The sequence below is a fragment of the Trematomus bernacchii genome, unplaced genomic scaffold (genome assembly GCF_902827165.1).
Source record: "Trematomus bernacchii unplaced genomic scaffold, fTreBer1.1, whole genome shotgun sequence".
NCBI classification, from domain to species: Eukaryota; Metazoa; Chordata; class Actinopteri; order Perciformes; family Nototheniidae; genus Trematomus; species Trematomus bernacchii.
The window spans coordinates 1675577-1696226 of NW_022987614.1; the positions used below are offsets into that span (position 1 = coordinate 1675577).

The window sequence follows — 20650 nt, forward strand, 5'->3', positions numbered from 1 at the left end:
AAATAAATATGAAAACAGGTCAAAATTCAGAATTTAAGTCAATCTAATGATTTGCATAATTTTACCCCAAATTCATTGAGTATGTAAACAGATACTTGACAATAAATCAGATTCTGATTGACAACATTGGTTACTTTGCAGGTGCATAAAACTAATAAAAAATACAAATCAACTTGTGAATTTTCTTCAACTCCACCATTACTTTATAGTCAATCATAAAAATGGCCTCTTAACTGAAGATAATTCTGGTCGGATTGACACTTCTCTGTGTTTCCACTTAAAATAACCCGTCTTTGTTTTCTGCAGACAATAGCAGCGGCTCACTCCGTCCGTGTTGCATCTCAAGTTTGATTTGTGTGTTGACATGTAAATAATTTCCTGGCCGAGGGGTCACGATCTGTTTGAGGGAAACCAGTGAATGGCTAATTTACATGCTAATTAATGAAAAAGAGTGCCTATAATTCCTATTTAGTTCACATATCAATCATAAAAGGCATTTTATTAGTACTTTTTTAGAACTTGGCGTGCATTTTACTATACTTTTACTTGAGTAAAGAAGTTTAGTCAGTACTTATAAATATTTTTAAACACGAGTATCTGTACTTCTACTTGAGTAAAGGATGTGTGTACTTCTGCTATCTCTGAGCGTGCAGAATAAAGTTAATTAAAGTCAGACGGACAGACGGAGGGTGGGTTCCTCCTCTCAGCTGCTCTAAGTGCTAATTGAGCTCACCCTCCGTTCTGACCCTGACCCCCCGCCTATTCACGGGGTCCGGTTCTCACGCCCGTGACGCATCGCTGGACGTTTCCTCCGACTCCCCCGCCCAAAACTCAGCCGGACAATGAGGGTCACCACTTCGCTGCCCACCATCTTGACACCCACCCCCACGTTTTAACAATGGCCCCCGGTGAATGAGCCCCATCACAATAGACGTGACAGAAGTGGGAACGTGGCTTCTTTAAAATGCAGCACCAGGTCCGGGGTGAATTCATCGGGGGACCCATCGATCCGGAGGTTTTAACTGGACTCCTGTGGACCAGACTTTAGTGTTTCCATCTTTACTCCACTCAAACAATTTGACAACTAGAGATTCACTTACATAACATATTATTAGCTTATCATACTATTCTTCCAAAAATGTCCCAACTTGGGATCAATAAAGTACGTCTTATCTTATACTATAAAAATCTAAAAAGGTCAATAAGCAAATACCAAATACCTATAGTAAGTAGGTAGGTAAGTATATATATGTACTCCTGAGGCTGCACTCAGAACTACATCTACTCCAGCAGACCATAGTATTTCAATCTTTACTCCACTAAAACAATACAATATAATAACTACAGATTCACTTATATAACATATTATTAGCTTTTCAATCATATATAATGTAGAAATCTACAAAGGGCAATAAGTAAATACCAAGTAGGAAGGTAGGAATATATATATATATATATATATATATACATACATTGTTGTTAATAATAATAATAATATTAACTGGATTTAACTGGACTCCTGCGCAGCTGCAACCCGAACTAGCTTGTTTTTAAGTAAGTACGAAACGTCACATTGAGTACTGCATTTATGTAGTTACATTTAGTCCAGTATTTCACTTAGTATTTCAATTTAGTTTGTTACTCTACTGAATTTCAGAAGGAAATATTGTAGTTTTTACTCCACTGCAATTATTTAAAAATGAATAATGTAATATAAAAAACTGAAAAAGGGCAATAAGTAAATACCAAATACTTATAATATAATATATCTTTACCTTAAAAGGTCTAATTATAACAATAATAATATTAATAACAGAAGTACTAGTAGAAAATCAAGATATATATCAAAATCAAAACATTATATATATTTATATAGACATACATTTTGTTAATAATAATAACAAATTATAAAAATATACCAAATATCTCTTTCTTATAAATGTTTTTGTGGATTTTTATTTCATATTTTGATCCTTTAATTCCATTTTATCCATATTTTCTGCGTATCAGAAACCCCTCTCAGTGTAGTGCCTCCAGAATTGTGAATGATTTAAACCCTTCCTCCACCATGCTCATAGTTCACTGTTTAAACACTGATGTCTTACTCGCTGAGATGAAATCACATAAAACTGAATTATTTTTTAACACAGCTGCCAAAAGCCTTTCCCCCAAAAAACACACACACTGGTTGTGACAGAAGAGATGGACGCTGCTGAGCGGCCGTAAATGATGATGAAACGACGCCATTACAGCGGCCGTGTAAAGCTTAATGTTTCAGAAAAGCACTATAAACCCTGGCCATGAGACGGAGTAATGCACACTATGGGATGGATTGATATTCTAGTTGAATATGACAAACGACACTTTAAAGACGGCCCGCCCACACGATTGCACTTCAGCCGAAAGGACGACATATTTCACGTTCTGTCAGATGTTTGCATTTATAACAAGACTCATCCCTGACCCTGCAGAGCAACACTAGCACTTAGAAACAGGAGAGGAGCTGTTGCATAATCAGCAGAAAGTGTGTGTGTGTGTGTGTGTGTGTGTGTGTGTGTGTGTGTGTGTGTGTGTGTGTGTGTGTGTGTGCGTGTGTGTGTGTGTGTGTGTGTGTGTGTGTGTGTGTGTGTGTCTGTGTCTGTGTGTGTGTGTGTGTGTGCGTGCGTGTGTGTGTGTGTGTTTGAGGATGTAGGACAGCAATTATCAAGAATAGATAAGGAAAAACAGACGGTGAACTACTGTACGTTTTTTGCGCTGAGTGTATGTGTGTGTGTGCGCGTGTGTGTGGGTGTGTGTGTGTGTATATGTGTGTGTGTGTGTGCGGGTGTGTGCGTATGTGTGTGCGTACGTGCGCGTGCACGCGTGCGTGCGTGCGTGCGTGCGTGCGTGTGTGTGTGTGTGTGTGTGTGTGTGTGTGTGTGTGTGTGTGTGGGGTCAAGGGAATATCAGGAGTGTCTCTCTCTCTCTCTCTCTGGACTGACAGCTTGGCTAATGGCTAACATTCCTCCTCTCTTTATTCCCCACTTCATCAACACCCTCGCCTCATTACTGTGAGTAACACTGTACACACACTCTCTCACACTCACACACACACTCCCACACACCTTCACAATTTCTCCGCTGCTGGGTGATTATCACAGAGACCCTCTCTGTGTGATAGAACAGGCTGAACTGAGACATTTTGATTTGAAGGATCTTGAAACAGAAACACTGTCTGCACCTTCTTCAGACAAGACAAAAGAAAAATGGTGGACCAAATCTCGTCAGAGCGAGAAAGCTTAATGCACATTAATATCTCACCAAGTCCTGGTTTTCATCATATTCCCAAGAGCAAAGGTGTATATCAGTATGTAGTGTCTCTACTTTAAAGAGTCCTCTCCTGCTGATGTTCAGGTGTATATCAGTATGTAGTGTCTCTACTTTAAAGAGTCCTCTCCTGCTGATGTTCAGGTGTATATCAGTATGTAGTGTCTCTACTTTAAAGAGTCCTCTCCTGCTGATGTTCAGGTGTATATCAGTATGTAGTGTCTCTACTTTAAAGAGTCCTCTCCTACTGATGTTCAGGTGTATATCAGTATGTAGTGTCTCTACTTTAAAGAGTCCTCTCCTACTGATGTTCAGGTGTATATCAGTATGTAGTGTCTCTACTTTAAAGAGTCCTCTCCTGCTGATGTTCAGGTGTACATCAGTATGTAGTGTCTCTACTTTAAAGAGTCCTCTCCTGCTGATGTTCAGGTGTATATCAGTATGTAGTGTCTCTACTTTAAAGAGTCCTCTCCTACTGATGTTCAGGTGTATATCAGTATGTAGTGTCTCTACTTTAAAGAGTCCTCTCCTACTGATGTTCAGGTGTATATCAGTATGTAGTGTCTCTACTTTAAAGCGTCCTCTCCTGCTGATGTGCAGGTGTATATCAGTATGTAGTATCTCTACTTTAAAGAGTCCTCTCCTGCTGATGTTCAGGTGTATATCAGTATTTAGTGTCTCTACTTTAAAGAGTCCTCTCCTGCTGATGTTCAGGTGTATATCAGTATTTAGTGTCTCTACTTTAAAGAGTCCTCTCCTGCTGATGTTCAGGTGTATATCAGTATTTAGTGTCTCTACTTTAAAGAGTCCTCTCCTGCTGATGTTCAGGTGTATATCAGTATGTAGTGTCTCTACTTTAAAGAGTCCTCTCCTGCTGATGTTCAGGTGTATATCAGTATGTAGTGTCTCTACTTTAAAGAGTCCTCTCCTGCTGATGTTCAGGTGTATATCAGTATGTAGTGTCTCTACTTTAAAGAGTCCTCTCCTGCTGATGTTCAGGTGTATATCAGTATGTAGTGTCTCTACTTTAAAGAGTCCTCTCCTGCTGATGTTCAGGTGTATATCAGTATGTAGTGTCTCTACTTTAAAGAGTCCTCTCCTACTGATGTTCAGGTGTATATCAGTATGTAGTGTCTCTACTTTAAAGAGTCCTCTCCTACTGATGTTCAGGTGTATATCAGTATGTAGTGTCTCTACTTTAAAGAGTCCTCTCCTACTGATGTTCAGGTGTACATCAGTATGTAGTGTCTCTACTTTAAAGAGTCCTCTCCTGCTGATGTTCAGGTGTATATCAGTATGTAGTGTCTCTACTTTAAAGAGTCCTCTCCTACTGATGTTCAGGTGTATATCAGTATGTAGTGTCTCTACTTTAAAGAGTCCTCTCCTACTGATGTTCAGGTGTATATCAGTATGTAGTGTCTCTACTTTAAAGAGTCCTCTCCTGCTGATGTTCAGGTGTATATCAGTATTTAGTGTCTCTACTTTAAAGAGTCCTCTCCTGCTGATGTTCAGGTGTATATCAGTATTTAGTGTTTCTACTTTAAAGAGTCCTCTCCTGCTGATGTTCAGGTGTATATCAGTATGTAGTGTCTCTACTTTAAAGAGTCCTCTCCTGCTGATGTTCAGGTGTATATCAGTATGTAGTGTCTCTACTTTAAAGAGTCCTCTCCTGCTGATGTTCAGGTGTATATCAGTATTTAGTGTCTCTACTTTAAAGAGTCCTCTCCTGCTGATGTTCAGGTGTATATCAGTATTTAGTGTTTCTACTTTAAAGAGTCCTCTCCTGCTGATGTTCAGGTGTATATCAGTATGTAGTGTCTCTACTTTAAAGAGTCCTCTCCTGCTGATGTTCAGGTGTATATCAGTATGTAGTGTCTCTACTTTAAAGAGTCCTCTCCTGCTGATGTCCAGGTGTATATCAGTTACCCTATAACCTTCACAATTTTTGTGAGTCTTATATCGTCTCATATTTTGTATTAAAGCACAGCTTTTACTGGATGGCTACAAAGTTTGAAGGCCACATTGTGCGTCCTTGTGACAAAAACCTCTACCTTATCAGGCTTTTCGTATTTGCGAAAGTCATTATTGAACATTTCCCAAACACAAATTATTCCTGGTGGGTTTTTTTTTCTTCTTCTTCGTGTGTTTTTAGGCAGACATCCAACTCTCCAATGGATTACCACAGTGGAACCAAACAAACATGGCCGCTTAGAGATCTGTGATACAAAGAGAAACTGGCTGCCTTTCAAAATACCAGAAGTGGAAGCAGTACTTTAATAAAAGTAGAAATACTAAAATCCTAAAATACTCCATTACATGTAAAAGTCCTGAATATACAAAGTTACTTTAATCTAAGTATTATCAGCTATATGTACTTCAAGTATGTTTTTATATCAGTGTTAAACATTAGGTAGATTAATAGAACTAAACTCCTACACATCATAGAAGCATAGTGTTTTTTAATATGTGAAAAAGTAGCTCATTACTCTGAGATTTTAATGTATTGAGGAGAGTTAAAAGTACTACGAAAATGTAGTCAAATAGAAATATAAAGTAGCATAACAAGGTAAATACTCATGTGAAGTACAAGTATGTCATCTCAAATACATTACACCACTGCAAAACCCCAAATTCGTACTCACAGTCAACATAAAGCGTGAGAAAAGCTTGCTAAAAAACCTCAAAAAGGTGTGTACGGCATACTGCAGAGTCCACAAAAAAGGATATTTTACAGATATGTGAGTTTTGAGAGGTGTTTCAGGGGGGCTCAGGTGCCGCAGCGAGGCGGTGATAATGGGCTGTCTCTTTCTCTGTCAGAATAAAAACAACATCAGTCAGGGGGGGGGGGGGGGGGGGGGAAAGAAGAAAAAAAACCTTACATGCAACGTTGGCCACATCTGTGGTGCTGACGTTCTGACGGTTGGGGCTCACTTTGAAGGTCACCGCGGGCCCCACCACACTGGAAAACAAACACACACACACACTCAGATTAACACACTCCAGAATAAAAACCCACTAGTTAAGTGTCTGTTTTTTCCCTCAACACCCTAAACAAACTCTTAATTGTGATGTGATATTAAAAATGGATGCAACTTTTTTAAACGTTATCACATTACATTTGAAACAGATATATTATAGTATATTTATTTGCACATCTCAAACCATTCTCTTGCACTATTTTATCTGTTTTATGTCCTATATATATATTCATGTTTCACTATGGGAGGAGCCTGTGACTTCAGTTTTTCATTGTCATATCTAATACTACACTGTAGCTAATGTGCAAATGACAATATAGCCTTGAATCTTGAATTAAATTGATCATGGTGTCATTACAGGATCTGTAACAAGAAAATATATTTGTTAAGGTTTTAGAAGAACATTTGTAAGCAGGGACGAAATGTAGTAGAGTAGAAGTATAAAGTATATGTAAAGTATCTCAAATGTATACTTAAGTACAGTACTTGAGTATGCGTAAGACCTTCCTTTTAAACAAAGCCTATAGTCTATTTTATTGTATTTCTTTCATTTTATTTCACTTGTGTTTTTTGTCATTTGTACATTCTTATTTTGCCATTTTACTAAATTATCTTGTATTTTTTCCTATATATTTTGACATGGTCATTCCTGTTTGCTTATCTGTAAAGCCCCCTGAGACAAGTGTGCTTTTGTGATATTGGGCTTTATAAATAAAATGTTATTTAATTATATGAAATGTAATTTTCTCCATTGCACTTCTGGTTATTTTGCAGACGGGGGGGGGGGGAAGCAGTCATTAAAGCTCATCCATACATGTCTTTAACCCTGTGGCGATCCTTTAGGCTGTTTCAATCCCCATCACCACCGCGAGATAACCTCTTGAATCTCAATGTAATGCACCCGGCGGCATTTAAAGCATGCTGGGAAATGAATAAAAAGGGGGTCGGAGATGAGGGGGTTTTGGTCATCAACAAGAGGACGCTGTGAACATGGTTTTCAGATTTAAAAAACGTATTTCCAGCACCCTGGAGACATTTACATTTTGATTCAACGTTTGCTGATTGCACGTTGTCGTGATGGATGCAAATTGAGGGTGATAGAAAGTACATTTACTCACATTCATGTATACGTAATATTTATTAAGCATCATTTTTCAGTACTTTTTGGTTAAAGAGGGGGAAAAAACATCTAAAAACCTAATAAAATGTAAATTCTCTGCACATGTTTCTCTCGTTTTTGTTGCCCCACTTCCCTTAGAGGTGGTAGAAGTACTCAGACAAGATACGTGGTTTTCAGATTTAAAAAAGGTATTTCCAGCACCCTGGACACATTTACATTTTGATTCAACGTTTGCTGATTGCACGTTGTCGTGATGGATGCAAATTGAGGGTGATAGAAAGTACATTTACTCACATTCATGTACGTCATATTTACTTAAGAACACGTTTTCAGTGCTTCTTGGTTAAAGTGGGGGAAAAAACTGCTAAAAACCTAATCAAATGTAAATTCTCTGCACATGTTTCTCTCGTTTTTGTTGCCCAACTTCCCTTAGAGGTGGTAGAAGTACTCAGATACGTGGTTTTCAGATTTCCATTCATGTACTTAATATTTACTTAAGAAAACGTTTTCAGTACTCCAGATAAGATAAGATAGTACTTTATTGATCCCAATTTGGGAAATACAAATGAAAAAAACTATAAATAAACAAGAAAGTAGAAAATATACATATTGTTGGATAAAAAGGGGGGAAACACACCTAAACATCTATTAAAATGTCAATTTTCTGGCCATATTTCTCTCGTTTTTGCTGCCCCCACTTCCCTTAGAGGTGGTAGAAGTACTCAGATATTTAACCTTAAGGAAGTTATACCACAGTGCAGAAATACTCTGTTACAAGTGAAAGAGTAGTAAGGAAATTTGGGCAGCTAAAACGGCAGAAAAGAGAGACAAACGAGCAGAAATTGGACATTTGTTTTGTTTTAAGGTGCTTTTTTCTCCATGATCATCCAACATCCATGCTAATAAAGCTTGAATTGAAACAGCGAGGCGTGAGTCTGGGTGGTCGAGGCAGCGCGGGGTCTCTCAATGTGATTAACCTTTTGTTTTTGCTGCTGTAATTCAGAGTAAAGGCGCAGCAGGGAGATATATCACGGCGCACCGCTATAGGAAGTGGAACAACAGCAGGGTAAAATATGGGGACACCATTAAAGGAGCAGGTCCCATCCTGAAGCAGAGAGACAGATAATGTGTTCAGGACTTTCGGTTTCAAGTTGATTTAAATAGTTGTTTTGTTTTGAGGGGTTTGTGCCGGCTGTGGGGTCTTTGGGTTCAGGACAACATGAACAAGGAGACCCATTTTAAATTTAGGCTGAAGGGAAATAGGAATAAGTCAAAGAGAAATACAAAAGAAATGAAAACGGTTAAACCCATTGCTTAGATTTCTATATTTAAACACTGCTATGTATCTTTTTGAACTTTGCACAAGTTGTTTTAAACACGTTTTTACAAGTTTACGGTTAAACCTTTAATTAATCAAATCAAATCTATTAGGTTTTATTTATAGCACATTTAAAAGCGATTTTTGGTCGAGCCAAAGTGCTGTACATGTAATAAAAACACATTACTACAAATCACAATAAACGACAATAAATTACAACAGATATATCTTAAAAACAAAATAAAAATAAAACACACGGAGAAGTCAGGAGTCGCTCTGACTAGAAAGCCAGAGAGAAGAAGTGTGTTTTTAGTTTTGATTTAAAAACCCCTAATTAAGTATTGCATGATATAACCATTCGATGCTTCAAGATCACGACGAGGGGAATTATGCATGTGACATTTAGAGTTTTTAACATGTAATGACTGATTGCAATTAGCAGTTTAATGTATTCATGTTTCCTAAGTTAAAGGGGCCCTAGTATGCTCATTTTGTTTGGCCCCAAATGTTTTGCATTATTCCAGATTAGTAGAAGGATTACATGCTCTTTCACAAAATGATCTCTAATCCTCCGTCTAAAGTCGTCATGTCCTTGAGCTCAAACACAGCTGTCACTCACAGATCCTAAGAAGTTTACAAGATTTCACCAAAACATTTTTTATTTCGTTTAAACTCGTTAAATATGAAGCGTATAAAAGTGTCCCATTGCACATATCTACACATTCTGATCATGATTGTGCTGTTTGTGAATAGAATTATTTAAAAATAAACATGTTATCCTTTATCTAAATGTAAGATTTCTTTAAAAATATCTGGAAAAACATATTGTCTACAAACCATTACATGGTTACCAAACATCACATGAAAAAGGACATAATTAGCTCTTACGGAAATTGGGTTAGAAAAATGCATGTCGAGTCTGTGTGTTTTGGTTCTTGGACCTAGTTATTGGAAATGTGTGTGTGTGTCTGTGTGTGTGTGAGAGAGCGAGAGTGTGTGAGAGAGAGAGAGCGAGTGTGTGTGTGAGAGAGAGAGTGAGTGAGTGTGTGAACGACGTTAGACGCAGGATTGGAGATCATTTTGTAAAAGAGTATTGCGGGAAGTAATATTTTATATTATGTGTGTGTGTGTGTGTGTGTGCGTGCGTGCGTGCGTGCGTGCATGCGTGCGTGTGTGTGTGAGAGAGAGAGAGTGAGTGAGTGAGTGTGTGAGCTGGTGTGTGAACGACGTTAGACGCAGGATTTGGAGATCATTTTGTAAAAGTGCAATGTTGGTAGTAATATTGAATAGTGTGTGTGTGTGTGTGTGTGTGTGTGTGTGTGTGTGTGTGTGTGTGTGTGTGTGTGTGTGTGTGTGTGTGTGTGTGTGCGTGTGTGTGTGTGTGTGTGTGTCCGTGTGTGTGTGTGTGTGTGCGTGCGTCATCATACTGTCATGTCCCTTGCCTGTATTAAATCAAATCTGAGTCCACCTTGGGACACATTTGCTCCCCTTTAGAGGCGCTCTCTCTCCTCCTAGTGGCGTCTCTTTGATACGACCTCTCAGACTCAGACATTACATCACCTCGACCCTCGTAAAAAAAAGGAAGAATCATGCAGTCTCTCCTCAGTGATGGTTACGCAACAGCCGTCATTATTCTGCACTACAGTCAGACGCTCTGCCAACCCTCCCACATAAAGCCTCACCCTCCACCTCTACACACTCAAAACACACCCAAGGGCTTTTTTAGATAAAAGCGTTCCGCGTCAATTCTGGTGGAAGAAGTACTCAGATTGAAATGTTCTCATGTACCAAAAATACAACGTGCCTGTTGTAGCAATAGACGGTATATGGTTGTGGCTCATATGCAATTATTTAATATGATTATGGACACATTCATGTATTTTCAGCAGGTGGAGTTAGTCTTATGACTTTGTTAAACTGCTGGTGGATTTTTTAACCTATAATATCTGTCAATGTTTATTCAGCTAATAATCTGAATCTGCAAAAACTCCCAGATACATTTGAGTAGAGGTATAAAGTATTAAAAATAGTCTACTTGTGAACGCTGAAATGTTGTGTAGTTAATTGTAAGAGATATATAGTTTGGGTCCGTAGCATTTAGAAACTGTCGGAGGCCAACTTTCATATTCAGCTGATATTTAAATGCATTTATCTTAACTATCCCCCTTATTTAAAGCAGTATTTTGTTATAGTATTAAGTTAGACACTTTGACAAATGTATTGTCAGAAGAGCGTTCATGTTCAAAGCCCCAACAGACTGGAGTACTTGACCTGCTGCTATTAGATCTCTGGCATCATTGGGTATGTTTAAACATTATCATCTCACTTTCATCTGGTCTGCACTTGGTATTGATGAAACTGATCTGCTCGACTGTCTCTCAAATTGTAATGGTTGTAATGATTGTATGTATTACTTGAATTTTATTTAACAGACTGTACGTGGTTTGTCATGTTTTGCTTTTTTTGTCTATGTATGTCTGTAAGTTGTTGCTATTGTCGGGACCCCCTTGAAAACAAGATGGTGCATCTCAAGGGGTTCATCCCAATAAATACAATTTCTATAATATTTGGGCAATTTGCACAATTAGCATTTCATATCACGTGGACAAAATTCCGACAAACTGTCATCTTGGATCCTGACAGTGTTTTAATGAATCAAGCATCCTTAAAAAACCCTCAAAAGCTCTCCAATATGTTCCAAATCAGCCGAGCTCGTATTCAAATATCGTCCATATTCAGTTTTTGATTATGCTAATAAATGCTAATAAATGCAACTTATGCTAGGCGTGCAATTAGCCAAACGTATGCAAGTTAGCGTCTTGAAGTTTCTAACTGCTCAGGCCCGTACTTTTTATTTCTAACATACAACTTTTGGGAACATTTCTGGGTTCACAAGAGGACTATAGGCTGGCAAATACACTATAAAGTAAAAATACTATCTTTTAAAGTACCTCAGTAACCGTCAGTATTATCTAATCTGTATCGAATTGTTCCAAAGGATCTCTCAGGTGTGTGTGGGCTCACTTTTATGATTCATATGTCTCAGTGTGGATTTATGTTGCTGCAGGCTCTTTGACTCTGTTAAAAAAAGGGAAGGTTTTTGCGGTGGATGAGGTTGAAGAGGTCGCTCTCCGCTCCGTTCAGGGACATTTATGTTGTAGTATTATGCTAATGTGGAGCTCCTGTGAGAGGTGGAAGGTGGAGGTGCCTGCGGTGTTGCTAACTGGAAAGTGGAGGGAGGTAAAAAGGGGGTGAAGTGCAAGATGAATGTAAAGGAGGGACATTAATACTACTATGACTTTATACAGTACTTCCAGTTCAGTTTAAGCAGAGAAGGCAAAAGTACACACATCCTTTACTCAAGTAGAAGTACAGATACTCGTGTTTAAAAATACTCTGGTGAAAGTAGAAGTACTGACTAAACTTCTGTACTTTAGTAAAAGTAAAGAGGGCTTTGAAATGTACTTCAGTAAAAAGTACCCATAACTAGCAGCTGTTTTAAAGAGTACCTGACCTCCCTTTATATTAATAGAACAATAATGTCATTGTTAGCTAATGAATGTTTCCATGCTGAACAACGGCAACATGACAACGTTTTCATTGGTCCCTCTTCTTTAGAGAAGACCAGGAAATGATGGATACACGGATCGTGTTCAAATCAATAGGCACGCAATGACTCTAAATAATAATGATCACGCGACCAAACATACATTCAAACTAAAGGAACCAGCCTGTTTGGGAAATGTGAGAAGTAGAAAGTACAGGTATTTGTGTTCAACATGTAAGAAGTAGAAAGTAAAAAGTCGTCAGAAAAATAAGTAGTGGAGTAAAGTACTGATACCAGAAACATGTACTTAAGTTATGTACCCATACTTCTTAACTTTTACTTGAGCAAAGAAGTTTAGTCAGTACTTCTACTTTTACCAGAGTATTTTTAAACACGAGTATCTGTACTTCTACTTGAGTAAAGGATGTGTGTACTTTTGCCATCTCTGGGAATAAGCGTGGCGCCGCTGACAAATTGTCCGGGCAGCGCCCCCTGCTGGGCTTTCACTGCCTCGCAACAAAAGAGACCCCCAGCTCTCACTCTCTTTCTCTTTCTCCATATTTCTGTCTCCCCCCTTCTAGCTTTCTCTGCGTCCGATCCATCACCCCCCCCCCCCCCCCCCCCCCACATCTCCCCCTCCTAATGTGCAGCTTTATCCTTTCATTCCCCAGAAAAAAGTTGAACAAAGACAAAAGGTGCATTAGAACCGGAGAACAGTACAGGCCACCCAGAGACTCAAACCACAGCGAGGAGCCATGGGGCCGGAGAGAGTGTGTGTGTGTGTGTGTGTGTGTGTGTGTGTGTGTGTGTGTGTCTGTGTGTGTGTCTGTGTGTGTGTGTGTGTGTGTGTGTGTGTGTGTGTGTGTGTGTGTGTGTGTGTGTGTGTGTGTGCGTGCGCGTGCGTGTGTGTGTGTGTGTGTGTGTGTGTGTGTGTGTGTGTAGGTAGGTATGCATGAATCAGTGTTTTTGTGTGTGTGAGAATGACACGACCCAAAGCCACCCACCTGTCCACACACACATGAATGTACACCTCAATTATTTATGTGTTCAATTAAAACACACACACACACACACACACACACACACACACACACACACACACACACACACACACACACACACACACACACACACACACACACACACACACACACACACCACACACACACACACACACACACTTTCTGCTGATTATGCAACAGCTCCTCTCCTGTTTCTAAGTGCTAGTGTTGCTCTGCAGGGTCAGGGATGAGTCTTGTTATAAATGCAAACATCTGACAGAACGTGAAATATGTCGTCCTTTAGGCTGAAGTGCAATCGTGTGGGCATCGCTAGATAGTGTTTTTCGTTCAATTTAACAATGTAAAAAGTTACGAAAAGCCGCTGGAGAGCAAAATCACTTCTTTGAGGACAAACAACACAGAAAGGCTGTCATTGTCAAAAATCAATAGTTGATAATAGCATCTAAACGCGCTGCACTCACAAGATAACAGATAAATAAACCAGAATGATTCTGCACAGATCTCAGTAATCACAGCCTAATAAATACCACAACGTCCACACTCTGTCTGAGCCACTGTGTGTTCAGAGTGAGATGCTTTTGAGCTTTTTGCAAAGAATAAAGGGGAATATAACCAACGATTTTAGATGTTTTTTTTATAGATCATTTGGATAAAACGACAGCCTTACTGAGTGTTTAGCAAACGTTTTGACTTGACGTGAGCATTTCCAATTACTGTGTGACCACTCATGAGAGATTATAACGTTAATGAGCAAGATTAAACAGTTTTTATTAACATGTCAGTTTGTTTTACAGGACTGCAGCTCAGCATACTTCATGAAGTTGATGTGTATTCTTGCATGAATATTGCAATTTCTTTGAAGTAATATAGTTAAACTTTCTTATTGTAATACACTTTGGATAAAATAAAGGAAAAAAGGATGTCAAAGTATCAAAGAAGTACAAAAAAAAACCTTGATAATCCGCTAAAAATACCGATTTTTCGCTGGTATAATCTACTGACCACGAGTTGGGACTATTTAATCAAACTATTTCCAAGGAAGGGTTTTGACTTTGACGTTAACTGCAACTCTTACGCCTAAATGCAAAACTGCTCAAGGAGGAATTTGTATCTTCTGCTAAGCCCCTTTCTTCTTGAGGTGCAGCTTCATCATAATTGATGGAGGTGAAGGTCAAACATTGGAAAAAAGACTGAAGTTGCATTAAAACTAGCAAACACATTTTGTTTCTGGAAGGTTTCGGCACGTTTGACCCCTAAGCTGCATACATCTTTTCTACCTGTGACCATAGAGGCCTGCACACACACTATACATTATATATAACGTCTGTGTACCGACTATTATTCCCTGCAGCGGTTGAAAACTCACCTGTGGGGGAAATATAGCAACAACTCTACAGAGAGGAGGAGAGAGGTGATGAAATAAATTGAGACAAACTTGGAAAAGAAGCAGACAGAGAGAAGTGAGGGAAAGAGAGGCAGAGTTCAGTCTCATTAATACGTGATTGCAACACGTCGATAACTCAGAGAAGAAGCCCTCAATGCTCTCTATCCCCCCCCCCAGGAGCAGAGAGTATGTTGACAGAATAAGAATAAGGCATCGTCCTTGTGTTTCTACTCTGTAAGGGCAATGTTTTTTAAATATTTTCCTCACTTCGGATTCGAACGCTTTGTGCCATTGGAAAAATCTTTCTGTTTTGATCCCACCAGTTTGCCCTCTCTGATCCTACAAGCTTTGGGGAGGGGGGGGGTAAATCATACTCTTCTTCCACGAGGGGATATCTGAAGAGTTTCCTGTACGAGATGCTCGCCCTTTGAGAGAAATGTGCCGCCCACTTGAGCCTGCAGGTGCACTAAGAACGTAAAGCGAACCATAAACAGGATGAATCATGTTCTGACCTTTTGCTCCTGCACTGTTTCTAGTCTGAGGATGTGTTTCAAAGTGATAATGTGATGATTTTAAAGTTTTAGAAGGACATTATCAGCATTACAAATGTGTTTATTATGAGCTTCAGGAGGAGCTGGAGTTATGTGTGTTTACATTATATGCTGGTTTATAGTAGCTTGTGTGGACCCACATCTGGCAGCACACTCGCATTGTGAGGACTCGTTTCCAATGGAGAGCAAAAAAGGTGAAATACAAAACTTTATCGGTTTATTTTGAGGTTTTTAAAGATAAGATATATAGGTAATTATGAGGGGCCGTGTAGGCCAAAATTCAAACTCACCTCGCGCACACACTACTGAAAACATCTGGCCTTGCACACACACTACTGAAATACTCTCACATTCACTACTGAACACCTCACACACACACAACTGAAAAGTAAACCTCACACACATACTACTAAAAATGAACCTCGTACACACGCAACTGAAAATTAACCTCACACAAACACTACTGAAAACCTCACACACACACAACTGAAAACCTCACACACACACAACTGAAAACCTCACACGCACACAACTGAAAACATCTGGTACATTTTCAGTTGCGTGTGAGGTACATTTTTAGTAGTATGTGTGTGAGGTTTAATTTTCAGTTGTGTGTGTGTGAGGTGTTCAGTAGTGAATGTGAGAGTATTTCAGTAGTGTTTGTGCAAGGCCAGATGTTTTCAGTAGTGTGTGTGCGAGGTGAGTTTGAATTTTGGCCTACGCGGCCCTTCATACGTTATTGATCCCAGCATGTAAACAACGCATTGTTCATCTTCCACGAAGGGATATCTGAAGAGTTTCCAGTACGAGATGCTCGCCCTTTTAGAATAAATGTGCCGCCCACATGAGCCTGAAGGTGCATTTGGTTGATGTCTGGAGCGTAAAGCACGCCATAAACATAATGAGTCATGTACTGACCTTTGCTCCTGCACTGTTTCTAGTCTGAGGATGTGTTTCAAAGTGATATTGTGATGAATTTAAAGTTTTAGAAGGACGTTATAATGTTTTTCTTAATTGTATTCATCTGTTTGGCCAACTGACAGCTGGCATGTCCTTAAGTTCTTCTCTATTAAAGGGCAAAGAGGGTTTTATAAGGACATTATAAGCATTTAAAATGGGTTTATTATTAGCTTCAGGAGGAGCTGGAGTTGTGTGTGTGTGTACAGAATATGCTGGTTTATAGTAGCTTGTGTGGACCCACATCTGGAAACACACCCGCATTGTGAGGACTCGCCTCAATTGGAAGCGAAAAAGGTGAAATGCTAAACTTTTTGGGTTTATTTTGAGGTATGTAAAGATAAGATATACATTATTGATCCCAGCATGTAAACAAGGCATTGCTCATCTTCCACGCGGGGATATCTGAAGAGTTTCCAGTACGAGATGCTCGCCCTTTTAGAGAAATGTGCCGCCCACTTGAGCCTGCAGGTGCCTTTGGTTGATGTCTGGAACGTAAAGCGCGCCATAAACAGGATGAGTCATGTACTGACCTTTGCTCCTGCACTGTTTCTAGTCTGAGGATGTGTTTCAAAGTGATATTGTGATGAATTTAAAGTTTTAGAAGGACGTTATAATGTTTTTCTTAATTGTATTCAACTGTTTGGCAATCTGACAGCTGGCATGTCCTTAAGTTCTTCTCTATTAAAGGGCAAAGAGGGTTTAAAAAGGACATTATAAGCATTACAAATTGGTTTATTATTAGCTTCAGGAGGAGCTGGAGTTGTGTGTGTACAGAATATGCTGGTTTATAGTAGCTTGTGTGGACCCACATCTCGCATTGTGAGGACTCGCCCTCATTGGAGAGCAACAAGGTGACATGCAACATTTTTTCTGTTTATTTTGAGGTTTTTAAAGATAATATATACGTTATTGATGCCAGCATGTAAACAAGGCATCGTTCATCTACCACGCGGGGATATCTGAAGAGTTTCCAGTACGAGATGCTCGCCCTTTTAGAAGAAATGTTCCGCCCACTTGAGCCTGAAGGTTTGTTAAGAACGTAAAGCGAACCATAAGCAGGATGAATCATGTACTGACCTTTGCTCCTGCACTGTTTCTAGTATGATGATGTGTTTCAAAGTGATATTGCGATGCTTTCAAAGTTTTAGAAGAACATTATAAGCATTAAAAATTAGTTTATTATTAGTTTCAGGAGGAGCTGGAGTTTTGTGTGTGTACAGAATATGCTGGTTTATAGTAGCTTGTGTGGACCCACATCTCGCATTGTGAGGACTTTCCTCCATTGGAGAGCGAAAAGGTGACATGCAAAACATTTTTGGTTTATTTTGAGGTTTTTAAAGATAAGATATACTTTATTGATCCCAATTTGGATTTGTTTTTCGTCACAGCGGCATGTAAACAAGGCATTGCACACTGAAAATAAAAAATAGTACGAAATAAACAGATATAAACATATAGACACAAAAAAGAAAATTAAACATAACTAAAAAGTTAAATATATGCAGTGACAGTGAAATATATATATATATATGTGAAGACTATATGTCAAATATATACTATATAGGGCCAATTACAGCTAACAAAATATAGAAGTAGGATATTATTAACACATTTATTTTATTTGTTTAAAGTGGACCTATCATGCTATATTTGAATAATATAGTGTAGGACCATACCTATATAAGGCATATTTATACTTTTTTTTTTTCAAAATACCAAACAGATCATGCATTTTAGCCATGCCTCTTTTCGCTCAATTTGACAATTTATAGCTCTGTTTGTGCAGGGTTGATTCAGTGAGAACAGCACCATCTACAGGCCTGGCATATGTACTACAGCGTCTCCAGCGCTTTCGAACGGCAATGGCCGTGGCTGTCTCCTCCTGATTGGTGGAGTTGGCCCAATAGCCGTAGCGCCACCGTCCTGACGTCAGGACAGTGTTCAAATCTGGATCAGTTTTTATCAGATCCGTTGCAGCCCCTTTTTTAGAAATTTGGGTATGGAGGAAAATAGAGAGGGTTGTGTTTTCTGACACTTGGTGAGTTCCCTGGAACACCGGGGACACATATTCATGTATAAAAGACGTACAGAAGTGCATTTCGCATGATAGGTCCCCTTTAAGTTTTGTATTATGGTTAGTCATTCTGATTTAAAGGCATAGAGTAAGGCTGAAATCTTCCCTAGCAAAAAATACATGTAACTCTTGTGTTAAAAAGTGTTGGTGACCATGGGGTTGACGTGCATATGTCCTCTGACTTTTATCTTTTTAAGCAGTTGATCAAACTCATATCTGCTGAAGTGTGACCAATAAATAAAAACAGAAATACTTACGAGAGCTCGGCGAAGTCGGTCATCTGGATTTTAGCCATGTGAGCGAGGATCTCCATCAGGTGGAGGCCTTCGTCCGTCTGCAGCCCACTGATGAAGAGGAAGAGAAATTATAAATTAAACAAGACTCATCCCCAAGAGTAACACTGAGCAGAGGACGGATTAAATATGTGATGTTACTTCAGAATCAGAATCAAAATCCAGTTTATTGCCATGGACGTCTAGACATACCAGGAATTTGCTTCGTAGTAGTCGTAGGTCAAAGATATAATGATTATGAAAAGAAAATGTTGAAAAAATTAAGATTTAGCATTTACAAAAAGATTAAAGTCAAGTATTAACACTAAATTTAAATATACAAAAGAAAGAAAAAAAACGTATTACAATGAATATATGACAACTGAAGTGTATTATATTATATTTTAAAGTGGAGATCTGTGCAGAAATGTGCATAATATATTAATTGTGATACTTGCGCATTAGATTAGCTTACTTATCTTAGGTTACACTCTCCTTTTCTAACAGGTAATGACTTGTAAGTGAATACATTTTTGAAGTAACCCTTCCAACCCTTGAATCACTGTTGGTAAAACTAGATTTTCTGCGTATTAGAAGTTACTAACAGCCCAGATTACAGACACAGTGTGAGTCAGTCCTCAAAGCAGCTGCTTCAGATCTGACTCCATGATCTCTGCAGATCCTACAGTATGGAGGGTTCAGATCTTTCTCACATAAAACAGCCTGTAACAGCAGGACAGAGCACAGCTTTGATACAATCTATTCAAAATCTCTTATACATGGTGCACGAATGAGACCTTAACCCGGAAATGAATCAGCATTTCAGTACTGTAGTAGTTATATTAGATGCCTGAAATAAGGTCTGTGGTAAACACAAGCTGAAGACATTTTACCATTTTGTTCTATGACATAAAATATGTCACTAAATACCTCACTGGTGAATGTCCGAAGCTTTTACGCGTCTTAAAAAGGGCGTTTGCTATCAAGTGGCTAGATTTAGGTTTAGATTTAGGTTTAGATTTAGGTTTAGATTTAGGCGTAGCTTTAGCTGACGTGTGTCTTTAGTGAATAGTTTGATCAACTATTCGAGAATACTGCTTCCTATCACTGAAGCAAAAATGACACGTGTATTCAGCAGGAATACATGCCTTTATTGAAAGTACAAATACTACTTCATTGTTAACCTTACGGGGATATCATAGTCAGGTAAAGAAGAAGATGAAGAAGTTGTATGAACTAGGAAAGCTTTGGTAAATACAACAGTTTTAACCTGTTAAGCCCCAAGCCTGTTTTTCAGGCCTCAGGCTCGAAAATGACATTCCCAGAACAAATTACCATATCTTCCCTTCTAAAAGGGGTAAATTAATAATCTTTTTTCTCAAAGCAATGATACACCTGTGAGTTGGATGTAGAAAAGTCAGAATCAATATAGAATTTTTTCATTTTTAAATAAATTCAGATTGAACATAGTAAAAAACTGTAAATTTCTGTATAGTGTCCGTCCAAAACAAAAACATTACTTATAGTGAAAACCACCCTTGAATGATGGGATGGTAGACTAAAAGCTTTAGGAATCCAAACTATAACATATAATAAGTATCCTGTATCAAGATTGATGCCAAACAAGTGACATTTGACCTTTTTAGAGAGATTTAGCAACAACAAAACACACCTTTGGGGTCATTTGGGTGTATTTTGGGTGGAAACTGAGCAATCTGGTGCCACCAAATGTTTTTAAAGCTCGATTGGATGCTACTCAATCGGATGCTGTTGGTACCTGTGCATGTGGATAGTTATGTAAATTGTAATCCCTGTAATGATGCTGTATGATGTCCTTTTTGTTGTTCTGTTTATGTTTTTATGTTTCAAGTGGAACCTACTTGAGCAGGTCTCCCTTGAAAAAGAGAGCAATGATCTCAATGGGATACACCTGGATAAATAAAGGTTTGAAATGAAATTTGCCATTTCTCTGGAACCCATTGGTCGATTTTGGTGATTGACACCTCTTTTGAACCATTAGAGCCAATAGAATCGAAGGGGAAGTTCCACATACACACACACGCTACCATTGAGGGGGGAGTGTGACGCGCAGCAAGTCGGAAATCTATGTTACGCTCT

At 38.8% G+C, this 20650-nt stretch overlaps 1 protein-coding gene across 1 annotated transcript in view; it reads right to left on the reverse strand.

The window, feature by feature from the left end:
• Positions 1–20650, reverse strand: part of LOC117483744 (receptor-type tyrosine-protein phosphatase N2-like) — a 202235-nt gene that overhangs the window by 159743 nt on the left and 21842 nt on the right. The window contains exons 9-10 of the mRNA XM_034132094.1: positions 18518–18604; positions 6186–6265 (exon numbers count right to left, since the gene is read on the reverse strand). Of these exons, the coding sequence (XP_033987985.1) occupies positions 6186–6265; positions 18518–18604 (167 nt within the window). The remainder of the gene's footprint in view (positions 1–6185; positions 6266–18517; positions 18605–20650) is intronic.